At 42.1% G+C, this 19,929-nt stretch overlaps 2 protein-coding genes across 3 annotated transcripts in view; both read right to left on the bottom strand.

Annotated features, from left to right (window-relative positions):
• dyrk1b (dual-specificity tyrosine-(Y)-phosphorylation regulated kinase 1B) overlaps positions 1-5,829 on the bottom strand; it is a 43,976-nt gene extending 38,147 nt beyond the window's left edge. The window contains exon 1 of one of the 2 annotated variants that reach the window (XM_079275539.1): positions 5,161-5,829. The gene's annotated coding sequence lies outside the window, so the exon portion shown is untranslated. The remainder of the gene's footprint in view (positions 1-5,160) is intronic. The other variant, XM_079275538.1, reaches the window with a different exon arrangement.
• Positions 5,830-6,375: 546 nt separating this feature from the next.
• fbl (fibrillarin) lies at positions 6,376-15,354 on the bottom strand. The gene is made up of 9 exons (XM_079275006.1): positions 15,218-15,354; positions 12,832-12,981; positions 12,339-12,473; positions 12,080-12,174; positions 11,505-11,675; positions 11,105-11,237; positions 9,290-9,402; positions 8,715-8,860; positions 6,376-7,357 (listed from the first exon to the last, which is right to left on the bottom strand). The coding sequence occupies exons 1-9, from the start codon at positions 15,225-15,227 to the stop codon at positions 7,333-7,335; spliced, it is 978 nt and encodes a 325-aa protein (XP_079131132.1). The 5' UTR covers positions 15,228-15,354; the 3' UTR covers positions 6,376-7,332.
• Positions 15,355-19,929: the final 4,575 nt, after the last annotated feature.

Consider the following 19,929-nt stretch of genomic DNA (forward strand, 5'->3'; position numbering starts at 1 on the left):
GTCTTTAAAAACGGTCCTTCCTATCACCAAAATACAAACTTACTGTAATGGACTGGGGATGTCTATCTTTTATTTTCTCCTCATCACATTTTGAAGATTTCTTCGGTCTCAAAGTAGCCCAGTGATAGTTGCCTCTACTTCCATGGCTACAGGAACTGCTTATAGCTAATTTGGTATATTTTGAATGATGCCAAATACAGACTTAAAAAATGTAGCCTGCAGCTAATTAACTGACTCCTTTGCAACATTATACTTCCTGGTTCACATCTGCCAAAGCGCCCCCATATTATGGAAACCATAGTTCCAAAATTAAGAGCATAGATATCCCCCAAATAGAAGAAGAGGATGTAAAAACAGTTCATCTCCACGCCGTCAAACAAAGGAAGTGTGTGCATCCTTGTCATAGTTCAGATAGAGCCTAAGCTTTCGGTTCTCGGTATATCCTTACAGCAGCCGATAACCTTGGTAGCCAACTAGCTTAGTTAGCTACTGCGCCTATTAGAGGAGTTAGCTAGCAACCTCCCAAGATAGCTCGGCTGCAGGCTAACTAACTGAGGTTCATAAAACAAGGCGTGTAACCAAACCATGTACACTTCTCATGTGGGGTTGGGGAAAATAACAAAAACAACCTTCTAGTGCTTCCCTGCCTTAGTAACGTTAGCACTACTAGCAGTCAGATTGGAGTCAGACTATCAGAACTACCTGCTCAATTTTCTGATTGGCTGTAATTGTAGTTGGAGCGAGGGCCGAGAGAAACACAGAGTGTCCAAATATTGTATTCGCTAATGGTAATCGCAGTTAGCATTTCCCCATTGGCGGTAATGTTAAAATTAGCTTAGAAGCTAGCGACATGTTATGATGTTCAGAGAAGAAGACAACTTTAGTACTGTTAAAAGCATCTTGCCATTCAACGGGGACACCTGTGGCTTATAGACCAGTGCGGCTTATCTGTGTACACATTCTTTTTTCTTTTACAAATCAGCAGGCGCGGCCTATATACCGGTGGGCTCTATAGTCCGGAAAGTACGGTAACTACAGCCAGGCTGCATGTGCATCCATCTAGGAGCTGCCACATGCTCTGTCTGTGAATAGGATCTGATAGCATGTCATTGAATTAAAATACAGTATCAAATCCATTCATCAAATCTCCTCTTGTTGGCTGAGAAGGCAGAAACACTGCAGTTTTTAGTGGCAGCATAGGTACAGTACGAGCAGCAGAATATATGAAATGTTAATTCAAATGTTTCGGACTGATTCAGATAACAGCTGTGGCATACTGCCCTTCACAAGCTCCTTCCTCCAAAAGGGCCAGATTCAGAACTATGAAGTTGATCACGTTTGAAATGTTGTCTCACAATCTAAATAAAATAAACACGGACCTCAGCCAAGCATTTTGGCCGTTACAGCTAAAGCTGATCTAATTTGCGACTTCAAAAGTTGGCTGATATGAGAAGCCTGCATACAAGGTAACAAGGTTCATTTATTTGTCCCTTTACAACACAGGGTTGCACAATGAAATATAACTTGTAGCCCATTCTCCCTACACACAAATAAAACATATATTTAAATTGGAATTGAACAAAATGAAAAAGAATACTCTTATCATACATGATATATACTATGTGCCCTATCTAACATCCAGTGCACAGCACAAAAAGCTCAACGCACAAACATACATGTTCAACACATATTGGTTATCAGTTAGGAGTGCCCTCTAATCAGTGTACACAATGTGAAACTCTCAATAGAAGAATTCTAAGCTAGCTGCGCTGGCTAACTTTTTGGTTTTTTTTAACGGTCGCATCTTTGAGAGGGACAAAATCTAGTGGACGAGGCCTCATGATGAAGAGGGGTGAGGCCATGTGAGTCAATGGACCTGTCTACAAAAAACAATTAATCGCACAAACAGTGAAAGAAAAAAAAGTTCTGCTGTATTATAAGACGTGATCAATATTAAGAAGGGACATGAATGGACAAAGTCAATGGACAGATCTGAACAGAGGCAAAACAGATACAGATCCACACCAGGCAGTGGCGGAAACATCCGCTCGAGTCGAACAAAGTTTCCGCGGCGTTATCCCCGAGTGGTGGAGAGACGGGAGCGGAACGGGACCACGACAGGAAGTAGAGGATGAAGAGGAAGGTAAGCGACACAAGAGTTCCCGGTTAAGTTTTGGAACTAGAAAAAGCATTTCCTGCTGAAAATGCGTTGGAATGCTGAAAGCTGAAATTAATTGTGAAAAAATTGCTGAAAATTAAGAAATGGGAGACTATCTGTTTGAAAAATGTTGAAGCTCGAAAGCATTTAAACTGCACTGCTGAAAAACCTTCTCGTTGAAATGTCTAACTATGGTGTCTGTAGCTGAAAGTATGAGGAAGAAGAAGGCTTTGAAAGTTGAAGTACAACAGGATTTGAAGATTTTCTCCATAGAGATCCCATTCAAAAGAAATTGCAAAAAGCTGAATTCAAAAAGTTTAAAGATTACAAATATGAAAAGTCAAAGCACCCCTCTCCTGAAAGAGCTGAACATTTTGATATTTGAACAATTTCTGTAGCTTAAACAAATTTCAGAAGTAGTGATAGTTGTAGTAATAGTTGTAGAAGTTGTAGTTGAAGTAGAAGTATTATTAGTAGTAGAAGTATTAGTAGCATTAGAATAAGTAGTAGTCGTAGTGTGTGTGTGGGGGGGGTGGAGGAGGGGGGAAAGACCTCTAAAGATCCCTAAGACCTGAATGACTGTATGAGAGACACACAGAGAGATAGAGGGAGAGGAGTGTATGTGCGCGTGTGTCTGTGATTCTGTGTGTTTATCAACATCACTAATTGGCTTCATCGCAAACACCTGTGTGCCTGAAGCCATTTGAAAATATTCTCCATAGAGATCCTATTGAAAAAATAAAAAGCTTAATAATTCAAAAAGTTTAAAGGTTAGAAATATAAAAAGTCATAGCATACCTCTGGTGAAAGAGCTGAACATTTTAATAGTTGAACGGTTTCTGTAGCTTAAAAAATGAAGGAGAAGCGGTGCGACGGAAGAAATAGAAGAAGTTGAATAAAGAATGCTTAACAGCATTCCAACAATGAGTGTGTCAGAGCTGCCCGTCTCTCTCTCTCACACACACACACACACACACACAGTCCGAGTTGTTGTCACAGCTGTGCTGTCAGTCAAGGATCTAGTCCATTGGCTGTTTGAGGCCAAAAGACACAGAATGGACTTAACATTGTGTCAGTGGGATGGAGCGTTATCTTAGAGCAAGAGAGAGAGAGCTGCTCCTAGATGCTCCACTCCCACTATGCACCCAGTATGGGATCCATTTGACAAGACTTGATATCGTGTCCTCGTGCATTTTGTGGCCACAGTGTTGTTACCAGTGTCAGAGTAGAGTTTAACATAAACACCAAGCACTTAATTGATTTGGTGAAACCTTGGTGATGGTAAAGCGGATAATCCGCCGAGTGGGCGCAGGTGCTTTATCCTACTTATGCCTACTAGAGGCCAACTGAAACTTAGCAGCAGGTTCAGCCGGAACAGGTTTCATTATGACCAGAGCGCCATAGCTGGCAGGCGGCACAAAGTCAACGTTTTAACTGGATCCTCTGTGACGGTGCAACTGATGCTGTGATGGGATGTGTACAGGACAACCTAGCAGCCACCGGGGGAAAAAACATTCAGACTTATTTCAATCTGTTTTTTTCCGTGCTAGTTGAGAACATTTTCAGAACGACTTTTTCCCGCAACATAAGTCACATGTAGCTAAATGCCACTGCCACTGCCTGGATTTATAAGTCAAATTCGACTGGAACCTCAAATATTGAGTAAGCGCGTCTTCACTCGTCAGCAGGACACTTCTGAGGGAAGCTTCAACCTGAGGGAACGTGTCCTTCCTCCCATCTGATATTCCCATAATGGCCTATACGAGGCCCTCTTGATTGAAGTGGATAAATGACTACACAATCATGCTTACTTGTGGTTCAATAGCAGGAAGAAATGATTTCAGAAGAGAAAGAATGAATGAAAAAAATGAGATGGAGAAGAAGAGGTTGGGGGAAAATGTCCATTTTGAGAATCAAAAAAAGAAAAGCAGTAACCCCAACTTCAGCAAGGGTTTGTGTGTGCATGTGTGTGTGTGTGGGGGGGTATATCATTTTTTACAAACCTCCGTATTTAAATCGGCAACATTTCAGACCATGCCGTCTGTAGTTAGTCATTGACAGAAAGAGGAGACCCCATATATAGGCAGACAGAGAGGAGATGTCAAGATGTCTTCCAGCTGTGCATCAGCACTGGTCTCATCCTCACAGTCCTGTTCCTTTCCTGGGAGCAGCCATCTCCCGGCAACTGAGCGCCTCTACTCCAGGGCAGGGTAGGGGCTGGGGCTGATGCGGTAGCTAAGCTAGCGGCTAGCCTTTAGCTGCTCTAGCAGATGATTGCTGCAGATCTGCAGAGGACAGTCGGGGGTTGCCGGCTGGCCATCCACATGTCACTTCGGGGTATAACCACCTACTACACACGAGAGAATATGTATGAAGCAACACATCCATCCATCTCACATGTCTCCCATTATTAACCGGCATCCTTTTCCATTCTATTTGGTGTCGTGCGTTGACTCAGGGCAGGTCGCGATACCTCTGCTACTGAAGCTTGCCTAGATACACACACACACGCGCGCACACACACACTGATCGCATCAATTGTTCGCCTCTTTATGACTAACCCAACACTTGGTGAAGTCGCCAGATTGTTAGCAGTTAGAAACAAAACGGCACACTACAAGGGGCTATCGTTAGACTTAGAGGACATTGCATGCTGCTTAAACGGGGTAACGTTATGTAGTCCATCATCATACTGCACGTCTCCGCTACTGTAGTTACGACAGCCAAGCCTTAATTGTTCAACACGACCCATTGTCCGACGCCGACATTAACCCATTTATATCACCGAAGCCTAACCCCCCCCCTGACCAGCAGAGGAATGGGGACACGAGGCCGGGTGACAGGGGCGAATAACGAAGGAAGCGGTAACATCATGCTACCAAGCACTGTTACCACTGATGGACTGTCACACCTCCAACACAGATATTAGAGACAAGAACCAACCAACCCCAAATTCATACATCAATGGGGAAAAAAGATACCAACGACCGGCTATGTCTTACCTCAGGCGGTGTGTCGAACCAAGCTCCAGCCATGTTCAGTAGCAGCCATGTTCGGAACCCCTCTCCCTCCGTCCACACGAACCGAGCCCCCTCCCCCGGGTCAGGCGGCCCTCTTCCACAGCACAAATCCAAGTAATGTCTTGCAGAATTGTTTGCCGATAAAATCCCAGTGAAATTAGTTTCCAGTAAGATTGTGTTATTCTCCGGAGCGCAGAGAGCGGGTTGTGGATGGGGACTGATTGCCGGCGCAGCTAGCCGTGCCTAAGGGGAGGTGGGCACCTCGACCACCTCCAACTCTTCTTCTCTCCACTCAGCAAACGTAATTTACTTGTTCCAAGATTTATTCTCAGATATACAAGATGCTACCATACATTTACAGCGTGGGCCGGTCGGGTTAACAAGGCCGTCAGAATTTTTTAAAATATTAATTTAAAAGGCAAGAAGCTAACATTAGCTAGCTATTAGCTAGCATGCTAGCTGTCTAATAAAACACTGCCATTGGAATTAAGAGGAAGACAGTCCGCACACTGCAGGCTGCTTGTCGGGCAACGTCCAGCCGATTTGGCCGCTGGACAATCCAGGCAGGCGTTATGCAGAAGTTAATGTGTTTTAGCAGGCACAGCTACAGCTAGCTCTGAGCTGGCCAGCCCCTCCGTGATGTTAATATCGGTCAAAGGAGAGGGGCTGCATTGAGAGCGCACTCCCGACACCAGGCAAGTACGGCCCAGCGCGTTCCAGAGAAATGTTCCCACAAAATGGCTGCCAAAACAAATCCACCGCGGACAGTCACCCAAGTAACTTCCAAAAGTTGGTATTTAACGTAGTTTGTACTTTCGTTTCATGTAGCAAAAACCCTACCGGAACTCCCCGGAGTCCGCGTACGAGCTTCGAGGACACAGAGGCAGTTTGACGCGAGCCGGCGGAGTTAACGGTGTTGCTTAACTTCTACATTTAATAACGTTTACAGCAAACACTCAGCATCGGAAGACCGGTTCACTCAAACTAGCGGACTGAAGACAAATGTATGAGTTCTAAACCCAGGTTTTACTAATACCAACGACATCTCAGACATGCTGGTGCTGCACTAAGGACCTGAACCGACACATTGTCACTTTTGGAAATCTGTTAACAGGAGGACGTCCATTGTTTTTAATAACCACGAATTGGTCGTAAAGGCAATATTTTGTGTAGTCAAAGATCAGAAACAATCAAAAATAGCAATCATAAACATTTTATTAAAACAAAGTTGCCGTTATATGTCAAAAAAAATATATATATAAACTGTTCAAAGCATACATTGTTGCAAATTACAACCGCTCTCCTTCATACTCTGTGAACACGAAGGATTCTGCTGTCAAACTACATGAGTGGAGAAAAGGCACCATCTCTATTTGTCTGTACACACGTTTACCACCTCACCGCTAAACAGATCAGCATTAAGGGTCCTTAACTAAGTGTGGGTATTGTGCAATAAGTACACAACATTAAGCCCGTAGACAAGTTCTGACAGATGATGTATTGTACACAAACACCAGTCATCCGAGCTGTATGTGTGGATAGTTGGGATATCCGTACAAAACCGGGGTTGAGCTATAATAAAAGCACTGAACAAAAAACCTCACTGGAGCCAAAATAAAACCATGTAGCTGATATTTAAACTTGCCTAACAGCATCAACGTCATACAACAAAGCTTTGCAGCAGTTTATTCTGTTATTTGAAATACTTCTTAGACAGTACACTGTTCACAAGCAAGCGGCAGGTGAATTAAAAAATAATTCCCTTACAACTCACCACACAAGACTGGATAATTTACAGTGTCATTAATTTCTACTCGTCTTCCTGGTGTGCAGTTGCACAGAAACATCCTTATCATCAGTTGGATATATACGCATCACTTGTGCACAACAGGTGTGAAAGGTGGTGAAGCTCTACATATTATGAAAACTTGCACTACTGACATGACATAGTCTAATCTGGCAACCAAATGTTATGCGATGTGCTCCCAACCTCATCGTTTATAGAAAGACTCCCGCAGTGAAAGTCAAAAGAAGGAAACCCAGACATGTTTGAGTCTGCTTGCTGGTCTCGTGGTATGAGAGGCAGGAGAGGAGAGCGATGACCAAGAATAAAAAGATGGTGGTTGGAAATCCCAGAGCCTTTATCAGCACGCCTCACTTCTTCTGTTTGGGTGCAGGTCTGAGGAGAGACAGAAGAGCGCGTTACCACAATATGTTGGAAACAAAAACGAAAAGGAGCAGACCGCTTGTGTGTCCAGCTGACTGCAGCGGTTTTGGGGGGGGGGGGGGTGCGTGTGTCAACCATGTCACCGTCACTCAACTCTGGGAACATTAGTAGGAAAAATACTTCTAAACTCATAAACCTGGTCATGGAGCAGTACCGTGACCATTTGTTCATGTCAGTTTAATAGTTCCTAATTCACAACTTACCGCCTTTTTGTTTAACAGGTCACGGTACTCACTACCTCAAACTGCTAAATGTTTATTAGAGTTTACCTGCAGATACTGTAGAACAACTGCAGACACCCCAATTTACAACGAGGGATTCTTAGCAACATTCCACCAAATAAAGTGGTTTAGATCATCTGAATAAACAATGGGTTGGAATCCAACAAATCTGAACATCTGACTGCTCACGCTTTTTGACCCGTCAAGACTTCTATTAGCAGATCCCGTCGAATGACTTTAGTAATTGATACAATGTCATAACCGATAGAAATTATGTAAATAAGATCTAAACTATATATTTTAAAAAATCCCTTTAAGGAGTAACGTGTGCAGAGCTTCAGCTGCACTGGTGTATATGACGGTCTATATTTGAATATAGATTTGTCAAGAATTATCAGAAGTATAGTGTGTGGTACATTATTATCTTGAAACAACTATTTCGACTGAACCCAGATTCATTAAAACCCTGTAAGGAGTCCATGTACATAAACACAGGACTGGGGAGAAGCAGCTCTCTATTCACACTTATCCATAGAAATTAGCAGTCCTATTTTAGCTCACGTGTGGTCACTTTTTTAACAATCCACCAGATGGAGCTGTAGTCAACGCAGCAACTTAATGCAGACTGGTAAGTCCTACTTTAATCATTGATCAATCAAGATGAAAATATTACCACGGATTTTATTTGAAGATGAAGAGAAGGTTGAAAATCCTGTCAGGAATGGGCCAAACTTATTAAGTAGATACATATGAGCTGGGACAGAAAACTAGAGCTGCCAAAGAAGGGGGGGGGGGGTTTAGAGTGATCCAAGATTTTACGGTGAACCTCAGAGCAAGCCGATATGCATTTATACTTAATCTGATCTGTTCATAAATTACTGAAATCATCATAAGAGTGTCTGAGCACCACCACCACGGGGTCAGTTGGTCTGGTTTGCTGTCAGAGTAGCTGGAGAGACTGCTACGTCTGCTGACAAAGATTATCTGTTCGCTTTTACCCGTTACAACAGTTTGAAGGTATTTGTTTAGACTAAAACTGTGCTATAGTGAGAGTGCGCTGTGCTCGGGGACAGTGGGATGTGGCGTACCTGTAGATGCCCACCACTATGGCGTGGTCTCTCTCGTAGGGCTCCAGTGTGAGCTGCTCCTGTGGTTTCATGTTCTCAGAGCTCATCTTCTTCACTTCTGAGGCAAACACTGCCTCTGGAGGCGCCGTCGAGTCTATGCAGTTAGCCTGAAGTAAAAAAAAAAAAGAAGAAAAAAAAAAAGAGATTTTAGTCAACACACTCAGTATGAAGGAACTGATTAAAACGAGTCACAAGCAGCTTAGTTCAGCTACAACAAAGTACTTGGTCAATTCAATCTATACACATTGCTGACATTCACTTTGTGTTTCCCATATACTAACAGCATAGTTTGCAGTAGGAATGTTAATCAACCATTTATTTCACTGACAATAATAATTAATTTGTACCCATTAATGCGAGGTAGACTGTTCAAAGAAATAATAAAAGAAAAGCAAAACTCAGGAGCAGCATGTCACTTCAAGGAGAATAGCGGGTCCACCTTAAAAAAGGTGGACCAGCCTTAAGTGACCTTAAGTGAGCCTGAGCTGTTTAGTGCTTCATGTTAACGGTTTGGAGGGCTGCGGACATCGGCGTACCTTGATGGAGATAACAAAGTGTCCTCCGTTCTTCAGGAAGTTGTGAGCGTTCAAAGCAACAATCCTCGTCTGGTCAGGCTGGGCAACGTCAGCAAAAATCACATCCACCATGCCTAGAGAGAGAGAGACCATTACTGACCAGTCACTCATTGCTGGCTTCATGTTTGAGATGAGCCAGCCACTGACTAAGGTTTTTCTCCCTGTCCATTACAACAATACACCAAGCTACATGACGATAATGTAAATTTATCGCCATGTTCAAGTGTGCATCGTGTAGGTAAAGTGGTTGGATTTGTGGTTCAGAACAGACTGCTATTGGAACTACGGATGTCACGATACCAGTAAATTATTAGGTCAGTCAAAAACAAAAAATCACATGTACTCATTGACAGGCAAATATATTAGGGCTGCAACAACGAATCGATAAAATCTATGAAAATAGTTTTCATTACCGATTATCAAATTTCATTATCGATTCGTTGTGTCGCGCGATTATTACGCCACTCAATAAGTCGCGGCGATGTTTGAGGGGGAAAAAAAAGAAGGAAAAAATAAGGAGCGGAGCACAGCGCAGGTTGTTGTGGAGCTTCTAATGACGACCAAGACACGTCTGGTTTTGAACGGAACACTTTACTTCCTGAAACTTGCAGTTTAACAGCTTAACTGTTAGTGAACAGACCGCGCTCTTGCACCCGACATATACGTTAGCTTTTCACGTTATCATTGTTGTCGTGAAGAAGCAAGTATCATGCTACTTCCTGTCTCTTCACAGTAAAATCACTTCCGTTTTCATGCTCTTCACAATAAAAGTAAACATGCGATCAAACAATTTACAACAGAGGAAAGAGCATCGGACCCGTAACATTGTTCTGAAACACGGTGGAGGCAGAGAACGGGAGCACCACGGTGATGATTCAGTTTGTGAGTGTAGTGCAGAGAACAAGTTCTGACGTTCAAACAAATCCTGTTAAGTTTTCTGATTTGTATTTTTCTTTATAAATTACTTATTGTTCCGACAGCTCAGGTCCCTTTAAACAAAAATATACATATTTGTGTGCACATTAGGGGTGTAACAATAAGCATATTCGTATTGAACCGTTCGGTACGAGGCTCACGGTTCGATACGCATGACGAATCGAATAAGTTTGAATATAAAAAAATAAAAAATAAAAAATATTTTTAAAAACCTTTATTTAACCAGGTAGTCCCATTGAAATTAAAAATCTTTTGCAAGATGTAAGTAACAATACTACATAACATTAAGGAGCAGTTTTTGTTTTTTATGCTTATGTGTTGCTAAGAAGACACCCCAGAAGATGAGTCACTCAGGTATCGTTCCATCATTGTTCAACGTCAAAGAATAACTTTATGTTAGTTGTAATGAATAAATATATTTTAAAATAAAGTACATTTCTCTGGCATTTATAGTTTTCTACTGTACCGAAACGTGGCTCCACTGTATCGTACCGAACCATGAATTTTGTGAACCGTTACACCCCTAGTGCACATGTGTATGTTTTTTGTGTTAGTCCATTTGTTTTTTAATTATTACTTTAACAGCACAGGGATGTTCAAGTAGCAACCAGTTTGTGCACTTTCTGAAGATCAGTTCTGTTTTTGAATAAAGGGTTGGAAATGAATGCTTTTTAAAATCCGATTAATCGAAAAATAATCACCCGATTAATCTATTATTAAAATAATCGTTAGTTGCAGCCCTAAAATATATTATTAATCCCTGATGAGCTGCCTCAAGTTTTCCCTTTTGGAACAATGACAACGTCTGCAGTGTTACTGCTGTGGTTCGGGACTACCTACCAACAAGCATGCGGTATTTGTGTGGGTGGCGGGCGTCTTCGATGATTGGAATGATGTTTGTACGTTTCTTTGCCACGTTGAGAAGGTCGCGACCCGATCGATGGGAGAACTCCACAGCGTAGACCAGCCCCTCCTGTAACACACAAGACACGGGTCACTTCTATGAAACCTGTAGGGGGTTCTTTAAAAATAACACATTTTTATGGTTTGGCTGGCTGGTCAGTGTTCTAGAGAATTTAGCACCATGCAGTTTGGCCATTCTGAACTTTAATCATTTCAAGTTCCTGGAAATGTTTGACGGAAAAGGGCTGCGTGGTGATTGCTGAATGCGTTTTATTGGATTCCTTTACATTAAGACAACTCAAACTTTTGAGATGCACTGAGAGTTCCTTGTACTCACCGGTCCAACAATGTCAGAGACATGGGACACCGTGGTGCCGGACGCAGCTCCCAGGTACATGACCTTTGATCCGGGCTTGATGTGGATCTGGTCTACTCCTCCCAAGATGGCTGCTGCCAGCTTGGAGCGGAACGGATTCCAGGTTCTGTACTCAATCTTCAGCTCTCCTTCCTAACAGACAGAGAGAAAAACAGCATTTAACACAGTCTCGCCACAAAAGCTGCTGAATCACAAGACCAGGAGTCTTTAAGACCAATGCAGAGTTGTTGTTATTGTGTCTCAAAGTCACCAATCCGGACATTGGAGAAGAGACTGCCCACAATCTCCATGGAACAATAACAGTTCTTCCTCACTGAGACTGCACGCATTCTGCTGTGATGATTGAACCTTCTCTGCGCACAGAATACTTAAGACAACCTGGTATTCGGTGTTATTTATTTCAGCAGTAAAAGACTCATGCAAAGCGGGCGTAGGAATTTTTTCCTCCACAGTTATTTGAAACTATTCGTTTTTCAATGTGGCAAAGGTCAGCATTTAGGATCCGACCGCTGTGCTGCGAGAAACCACGTTCTCACCTCAACGTTGATCCTCTTCTCTCCGTACACAGAGTCTCCCACCACCATGTTCTTGGTCACTAGGGCATCCTCCTTCCCTCTGCAGATGAACACTCCTGAGTGGAAACAAACGCACCACGAGTCAGTGCCTAGTCAAGTAGATTGCATTCTCTTTGCGTGCAGAGAGCGAATGCAACTAACAAATTAACAGTTAAGGTACCATTCCACCCGTATGCACAAGTAGATGCCCAAATGGGATATAAACCATATTAAAACAAACCTTCGTGTCTGTGCGGCTCAACTGTGACCTTCCTCCCTGCTCCGAAGGCTCCTCTGCCGCCGCCCCTCCCTCTCGGTGCGCCTCTGCCACCCCCACGGCCACGAAATCCTCCACCTTCTGGGGACCTGAATGTACCTAAAAAAAACACTCATTATAAATAGATCCGTGTCCTAGTTATACCAACACACATGCTTTTATCGGAGGTTATACCCAAAATGTGCTGCGTTTCATTACTCATTCATTACTTCACTTCCTGTCAAAAACAGTTCAGTCTGTATTTAGGTTAAACACATCCACGTATGCAGGACTGATCTTTCCACATAGTATTGACTCAGATAATCTGCATGTAAACTGTTCATTAAAAAAGTGTTTTTGACAATTGATACAGTATTACAAACAATACTCTATATTTTCTAACACAGTTATGATGCGATAATACAGATGGCATGACAGCGACAACACTTATATTATCATCCACTTCCCCCAGTCTCACCTCTTCCTCCTCTGAATCCTCCTCGTCCGCGGTCACCGAAGCCTCCTCGTCCTCCGCGGTCACCGAAGCCTCCTCTTCCTCCGCGATCACCGGAGCCTCCTCTTCCTCCACGATCACCAAAGCCTCCTCGTCCTCCGCGAGGACTGAACCCTTCAAATTAAACACAGATAACGGGGGACATTAGGGGGTACCGACTGAGTTAAAACACACATATCCTAAAGAGCCCCTGTGCATCTCTTCAAAAGATGTGGGGGGGGGGGGCTATTCGTCACTAATATACTGTAGTGACGAAGAACAACATTTTATTTCATCACAGCGGCACTCCATCACCACAGCTGTTGATTGGAAGAGCAAGCAGTGATGAAAATGTGCTGTGGTAAAAAAAAGAATAGAAAGCTGGCCGCAGATGTGACACTGAAATAAGCCTGAGCGGTCTGTGGCTTATTTCAGGCTACCCTGTGGACATATCGTTTGAGGAGTAACAGACAAGTCTATTTTCTGAAGAAACATGCATCGTTTACATACACTCAGCAGTTAGCATTGTTCTTTCCCGCTACCTTTAGCTGGCTTTATTATTAAAACACACTACCACCCCTGACTGTCTATGGAATGGAATACCACGAGACAAACAAAATGGACCTCCAACAAAACGGGGCTCAGTGCCAACTTTTAATCGTGGTTAACAGGCGGAGAGCTAGTCAAACGATTTCTATCTAGCTTCACTGTTGTCTAAAACAGATACTTGAACGCACGTGCAGCGTTGTCTGGTTCCGGCTCTGACTGTAACCGCAATATCTAAATAATATTTACACTAAATAATTTATTGATTATTTAAAAGTATATATCATTGGAATGAACGTTTTGACCATCCTTTGTTTTACATATTGAAAAGTAAGGACAAGAATTGGTTGCAAATTTCTCAAAATGGTAGCCAATGGCAACATGGAACACCTTACCGTCAAGCCCAGGAAAAACGTTTTGTTGCTGTGTTAGCTAACGTAACGATGGCCTGCCTCGGTCGGCGCTAGCTGCTCTTGGCCTGTATCGAACGATTCCGTCGTGACGCCCTTTCCGGTCATTACGCTGTCATTTTCGTCGGCGATCGCCAACCAAACGTAAATAATATTAATTCGTACATATCAAATTATCTGTGTGTCAAATTTCATGAATATATATGGACGTTTATATGTCTAAATACTATAGGAAAGTGACTTTGATGAGAGAAAGCAGAAAGAACGCTCGGGCGACGCTTAAACAGCTCGAACGGAAATTAAGGAGCTTTTATTGCATCATTTGGAGTTGTTGAAGCGTGATATCTTATTGTGAAGGACAGAACTACGGTCCCGGATGTGTTGACAGCATTGATGGTCATTTTTGCGACCCTGGAACAAGCGAATATCCCCGAAAAATCAGCAGCAGCCAGTGTTTACAACGAGGATAGAAGTCCGTACGGATTAGGCCAAGAGCAGTGCACGGCTAATTCACCCGTGTTAGCATCGTTTTAACGACTCTGGTAAAGGCAAAGCTAACTAATAATTACAACAATATTTCGTTTGAAAGGTACGACGTTTAACTTCAGTTTAACACCATTAAATCAACTGACAACATTACACGATCATTTTTATCAACATTGTAAGTGAATTGTATTGAAACATTAGCTAAAAACTGTCCGGTTTGGGGTACAACTCCGTTAGCTGCCCGAAACACCGCAGCGTACAGTTTACAATTCGATTTTACGGTATTTATGCGGTGTTATTTTATTCAACCTTATTTTTCCACATCACATCAAATGTATTAAACGTTCTACGTGCGCCCACACCCCGGGTTTAAAGTTTAAAATAGCGGTACACGTACAAGTCTGGCCACACGAGGTTCCAATCCGGGCTAATGTTAGCTGAAGCTAACGTTACCTTTCGAGCTGTAGCCTCGTGTCGTGAAAAAAGGTAGCCTCGTCAAACGTCTCCGACTTTGCACAGTAAACAATGCAATACGCGCAATAATTTGACATAAAACACATTAAGCAGATAAAGTCGGAGGGCTCGTGGCTGGTTTGGTGCTGGTGATGGGAGGCTGAACACGTGTGTTTAGCGACTCGTGGGCTGCACGGTGTGCTGCTGGTGAACGCTTATTTACGCATTAACCGAACATGAACATTTATTTTAGCCGTTCCATGTCACCTACAGTCATGGAGAGAGCGCCACACACTTGACGACACTTTTATCTCAGTTGCTAACAGTTTGTCGTGCGGTTAACGGAGCAGCGTGGAGAAGTAGGCCGAACACCTATCAGCGCGTTTAACTTCAAACACACCGAAGACAGCTAAACAAAGTAGACACTCAAATTATAAAATAAACAACTAAACACATTGTTATATATTGTAACTTACCTGGTCTCATGTTATCTGGTGTATGGCGTTTTATTTGTGCTACCGACGGGACTCTTGTGCTCTTTCCCTGTTGCTCTCACTGAACGAACGTAATGCGACCACATGTGCAGCGACCACACTAACTCACTACTTCTTCTTCTTCTTCTTTAAATTTGATTCGCGGGTCGCAACCAACTTGTATAGGTGCATACCGCCACCTACTGTACCGGAGTGTGCAGTTTCAGGGTAACCTTTTCTTCACTGTTTCCACCTAAATCCTACGGTCGAATCCCGTTTCTTTAAGAAATCGCAACAGTGCTCTGCAGCACTCTCGCCATTCTCCGTCCACTGCCAGAACTCCCTCCAAACTCCACTTCCGTCCCAACTGACATATTTTTTGCTTCATGATGTACCTGACTGAATTGTATCTTTGACATTTCAGGATAACATGCTCCACGTCTTCCGTAACATTACAAATAGTGCACTTACCTGAGTCCATTTTTGCCATTAAATACAGAGTTGAGTTAAGTCCTGTATGTCCGAACCTTAACCTTGATATTATGACCTCCTCTCTTCTATACTTCCCTTTGTATGTCTTCACATTTATGGATTTCTGAATGTTATAATAATGTCTTCCTTTGTTATCGTTGTCCCACTTCTTCTGCCATAACTCCCGTCCTGCCTCTCTTATTAATGCTTTAGCTTCCCCCTTTCCAAAAGGAATTTTCAATATCTCCTCTTCTTTTAGTGTTAGTGCTCTCTTTGCAATCATATCTGCTCTCTCATTACCCTCCACCCCTACATGAGCAGGAACCCAGCAAAATTGAACATTAATTCCCAGTCTTTGAAGTCTCAACATTATCAGAGATATTTCCATCACTAAATCCTCTCTAATTGTTTGTTTTGTCTTCAGGCTGTTTAAAGCTGCAGCAGAATCTGAACAGATGAGAACTCTCTCAGGCCTGACCTCTTCTACCCATTGCAGTCCCAAGATTATTGCAATCATTTCAGCTGTAAAGACAGACAATCTGTCATTAATTCGTTTGCATATTGTCACACTAAATTCTGGTATGAATACCCCTGATCCCACGTGTCCATTCCCGTTATCTTTATAATAATTATTGTTGATGTATACTTGAGTCTGATGTCCAATGTCATACAATTTTCTTTCCATCCATTTTTTCCTGTCTTCTATGAGTGTTAAATCCACACGGGGGTCGCCCGTGGCTCACTGGGTTAAGAGGGTCGTCTGGGAACCGGAAGGTCAACGGTTCGATCCCCGACTGGGACGTGTCACGTGTCGAAGTGTACCTGAGCAATACACTGAACCCCCGGCTCCCCGGGCGCTGATCACTGGCAGCCCACTGCTCCCTATATACAGGGATGGGTCAAATGCAGAGATACATTTCGTGTATGTGTAAAAATATATATGACAATAAAAATGGTTTCTTCTTCTTTTCTCTCTTATTGTGCACTGGTAGTGTCCACGGAGGAACATTTCCCCATATTACATTGGGCCCATACTCTAACCCAGTGAACCCGTATTCTTTGGCTGTTGCACTGATTGTCCACAACCAAACCCTTTGCCTTTACTTTGGGTGTATTCCCAGCATTCATACAGCACATTTGTTACGGGAAGTTTCTCTGCAGATCCCTTTAACTTCACCCAATATGCCAGCGCTAGTTTTGCTCGTCTTAGGCTTAATGGCAGTTCGTCAGCTTCTACCAGAAGTGCGTTGTTTGGGGTAGATTTAATTGCACCGATACTAAGTCTTAGAGCTCTGAACTGATTTCTATCTAATGCGAGTAATGTATTCTTGGCAGCTGTTCCATAAACCATACATCCATAATCTATACATGAAAAAGCATGCAAAGAAAAGCAATACAAAGTCAAAATAATGTGTCATTGATCCATAAGCAATGTACCAAGTTACACGTTATTAGTTTTAATTGTCTTCTTATTCTAAGGCTTCTTATCATGTTGCCACATTGATGCAGTTCTTGATTTGCAAAAAACTAATTTAAATTCCACCATTTAGTTTGGAGTCTGCCCATCTCTTCTTGTAAATGTGAAATGTTCCCAATAACAAAACTAACTGTACACAAATTATATATGTTTGTCTGCCTCATTACTTAAGGGGACACCTTTTGATGGAGAGACAACATGATTAAGTGCCCTTAGAGTAAAGACAATGGGATGTGTTGCCCTCGTGGGGACCTTCCAATAGAGAAAACATGATGCTGTGTTCTCAAGGGGGCCCTTTAACAGAGAAAATAGGATCCAGTTTCCTCTAGGTGCCCTTTCAGTAGAGAAAACGTGCTAGGGTGCCCTCTAGGGTGCCCTCTAGGGTGCCCTTAAATGGAGAAAAAACGGCACTGATTCTGGCAGATTACAGTGTGAGTTTACTTTGTACAGAAGCCGTCCTGTTTTATGCCATGACAAAATATGAATATTATACCAACAAAGTGGAGGTGAACATGAACAAGACCAGATAAGCAAGGGGACAATGGTGGCAGTTGAAAGTGGAAGGCATTGGTCTCCACGACTGTTGTACTGTCTGATGGCAGGAGGCACAAATGATGATACCATGGGGGAGGTTGTGGGAATGTGTTATAAATTGAGCATGCTTACACTTTCTGGACTTGCATTCTTTATCCACCCAAGATGTGTAAAATTGGGTTTATTAAGCAAATCATGCAATTCTGCCCGTCCAGTCGTTAGTCCTTCATTGATTCCTCCCGTTGTCCCGTCACCTGATCCCTACTTGCCGTACATCTGTTCCAGAGGTCGCCACAAAAAGACTTTGGGGATGCCACCTTCAGTCATTTCACCCCAAATACATGAAACGGTTTGCCTGTAAATGTAAGACTTGCTGACAGTTCTAAATGGCAATGCAAAACACGTATTTTTAATATTGTTCTTAACTAGTAGCTTTATGTGTTTAACCTTTAATGATTTGTTGTTGTTGGTGTAATTTTTAGAAAATAGAAACACAATGTCTCTTTTCCTCCTCGTGTATATGAATGTGTTTTTTTGTCGCTGAATTGTAAATCACTTTGTGTTGCATTTTGTGAATAAAAGGTGCTATAAAAATAAAGTGAATTCATTCATCAGCACCCCACTATTCACCCACACCTGCCCACTAACACCAAACCGCCGATTGCGCAAACACAGAGAGTTTTCCAAATTCCAGTGGTGGAATGTTAAGTACATTTACTAAGTACAGTACTTACTGTCAGTACATTTTCATATTTCACAGTCATATTTTACTTGAGTATTTACATTGTATATATTACTTGTTGCATTGTAGTCTAAGATTTTACAAAGCCTTGATGAGTTTCTGAAAAATGAAGCATTCTTATGGATCAAACCATCCCAACTGTCAGGACCAGATTAAGGAGGCTAAAGGGAGGTCTGGGCCTTTTTACCTCTTTGGTTCCTGAAGTTGGTTTGTTTTTCATTTGACTTGAAAACTAAATAAAAGTATTCAAGACTGTGCATTGAAGTCTAATATCAACTAAATCTTTAAACGGTCCCTTTTCTGAGACCGAGCCTCAGGATGGAGCCACTTTATGGCCCTTATTTATTTATTTAGATTGTGCGTTATGGATATTACAGAACAAATGTGGAATTAATCAAAGCAGATGCCTTTGGGGCGTGTCAGGGTTTTGCGGGGTTTTGCCCTCTTTGCCCAGTTGGTAATCCTTGATATCAGCTTGCCCTCGACCGAGCCACAACATTGAAATACTTACACATAAATATATTAGTAATATTGACACCACAATGTAATCATGAAACTGTCAGGAGCCATTTTGCTGCATAAAGAGTACCTTTGACACTTGAAGTCCATTTAGCTGATAACACTCCTGTACTGTTACCGAGGTAACATTTTGAATGTACTTTTAATGGTGTACTTTCCATTAAGGTATTGGTGAAAACTTCCAAACATAATTTGACTGTTTTGTGCCTGAGCAAATACATCTAATTACATTGAATAATGCTCTCATTCTTCCACCAAGTGTAATCACAACAATGTACTTTTAAACCACCGTCCTTGAAACAAATATATAAAATGTGATGCCTGTGTAAAGTATACTTATTATTCCATATATGGGGTTGTCATGAGGATTGGAGGGATTTCTTTTTTCTTACAACTTCAAACGTTTACAATGTGTTGATAATGTAACAATTGTGATGGAAGATTTCTAAGTTAATCGGGAGAAGAGAGTTTTGTTCACAAATCAATAATAAAGTCTTCAGAAGATTCAAAGTTGTCTTTTCTCCGTTTATTTGCTTGCAAGGGAAGAGTACACAACAGAGTACGTATTCAGCAGTCTGTGGTAAAAACTTCAAAATATGTAACCCACAGGCTCCTTCATTTATACAGCAACAAGTTAGATTCAAAGTGCAGCACCCACGAGCGCTTGTCTGCTGTGTCCAGCTGACTTTGCACAGCTTCGATACATTCAAGGTAACATGAGGTGTTTTCAACCACCAGTTCTGATTACTGCTTAGTCTGCACTTCCTTTACTCCATGTAAGGAAAGTTCAAGTTCAAAGTTCAAAGTTCACTTTATTGTCAAATTTTCCACATGTGTTATGCATACAGAAAATTCGAAATGCCGTTTCTCGCAGTCCCACAGTGTAATATAGACATGAACATATAACATATAATAGAATAAAATAGAAAAAAAAAGTTAAGAACATAAGGGCCTAGATAAAGGATTAACAAG

Source organism: Melanostigma gelatinosum, assembly GCF_949748355.1.
Source record: "Melanostigma gelatinosum genome assembly, chromosome: 9".
NCBI lineage: Eukaryota > Metazoa > Chordata > Actinopteri > Perciformes > Zoarcidae > Melanostigma > Melanostigma gelatinosum.

What these genes read in the sequence shown, in the direction of transcription:
- fbl (XM_079275006.1), bottom strand. An exon ending in TGAGCCGCACAGACACGAAG is followed by an intron (nt 12,175 to 12,338) that starts GTTTGTTTTAAT and finishes GTTTCCACTCAG; the next exon opens with GAGTGTTCATCTGCAGAGGG. An exon ending in ATAGTGGTGGGCATCTACAG is followed by an intron (nt 7,358 to 8,714) that starts GTACGCCACATC and finishes GTCTCTCCTCAG; the next exon opens with ACCTGCACCCAAACAGAAGA.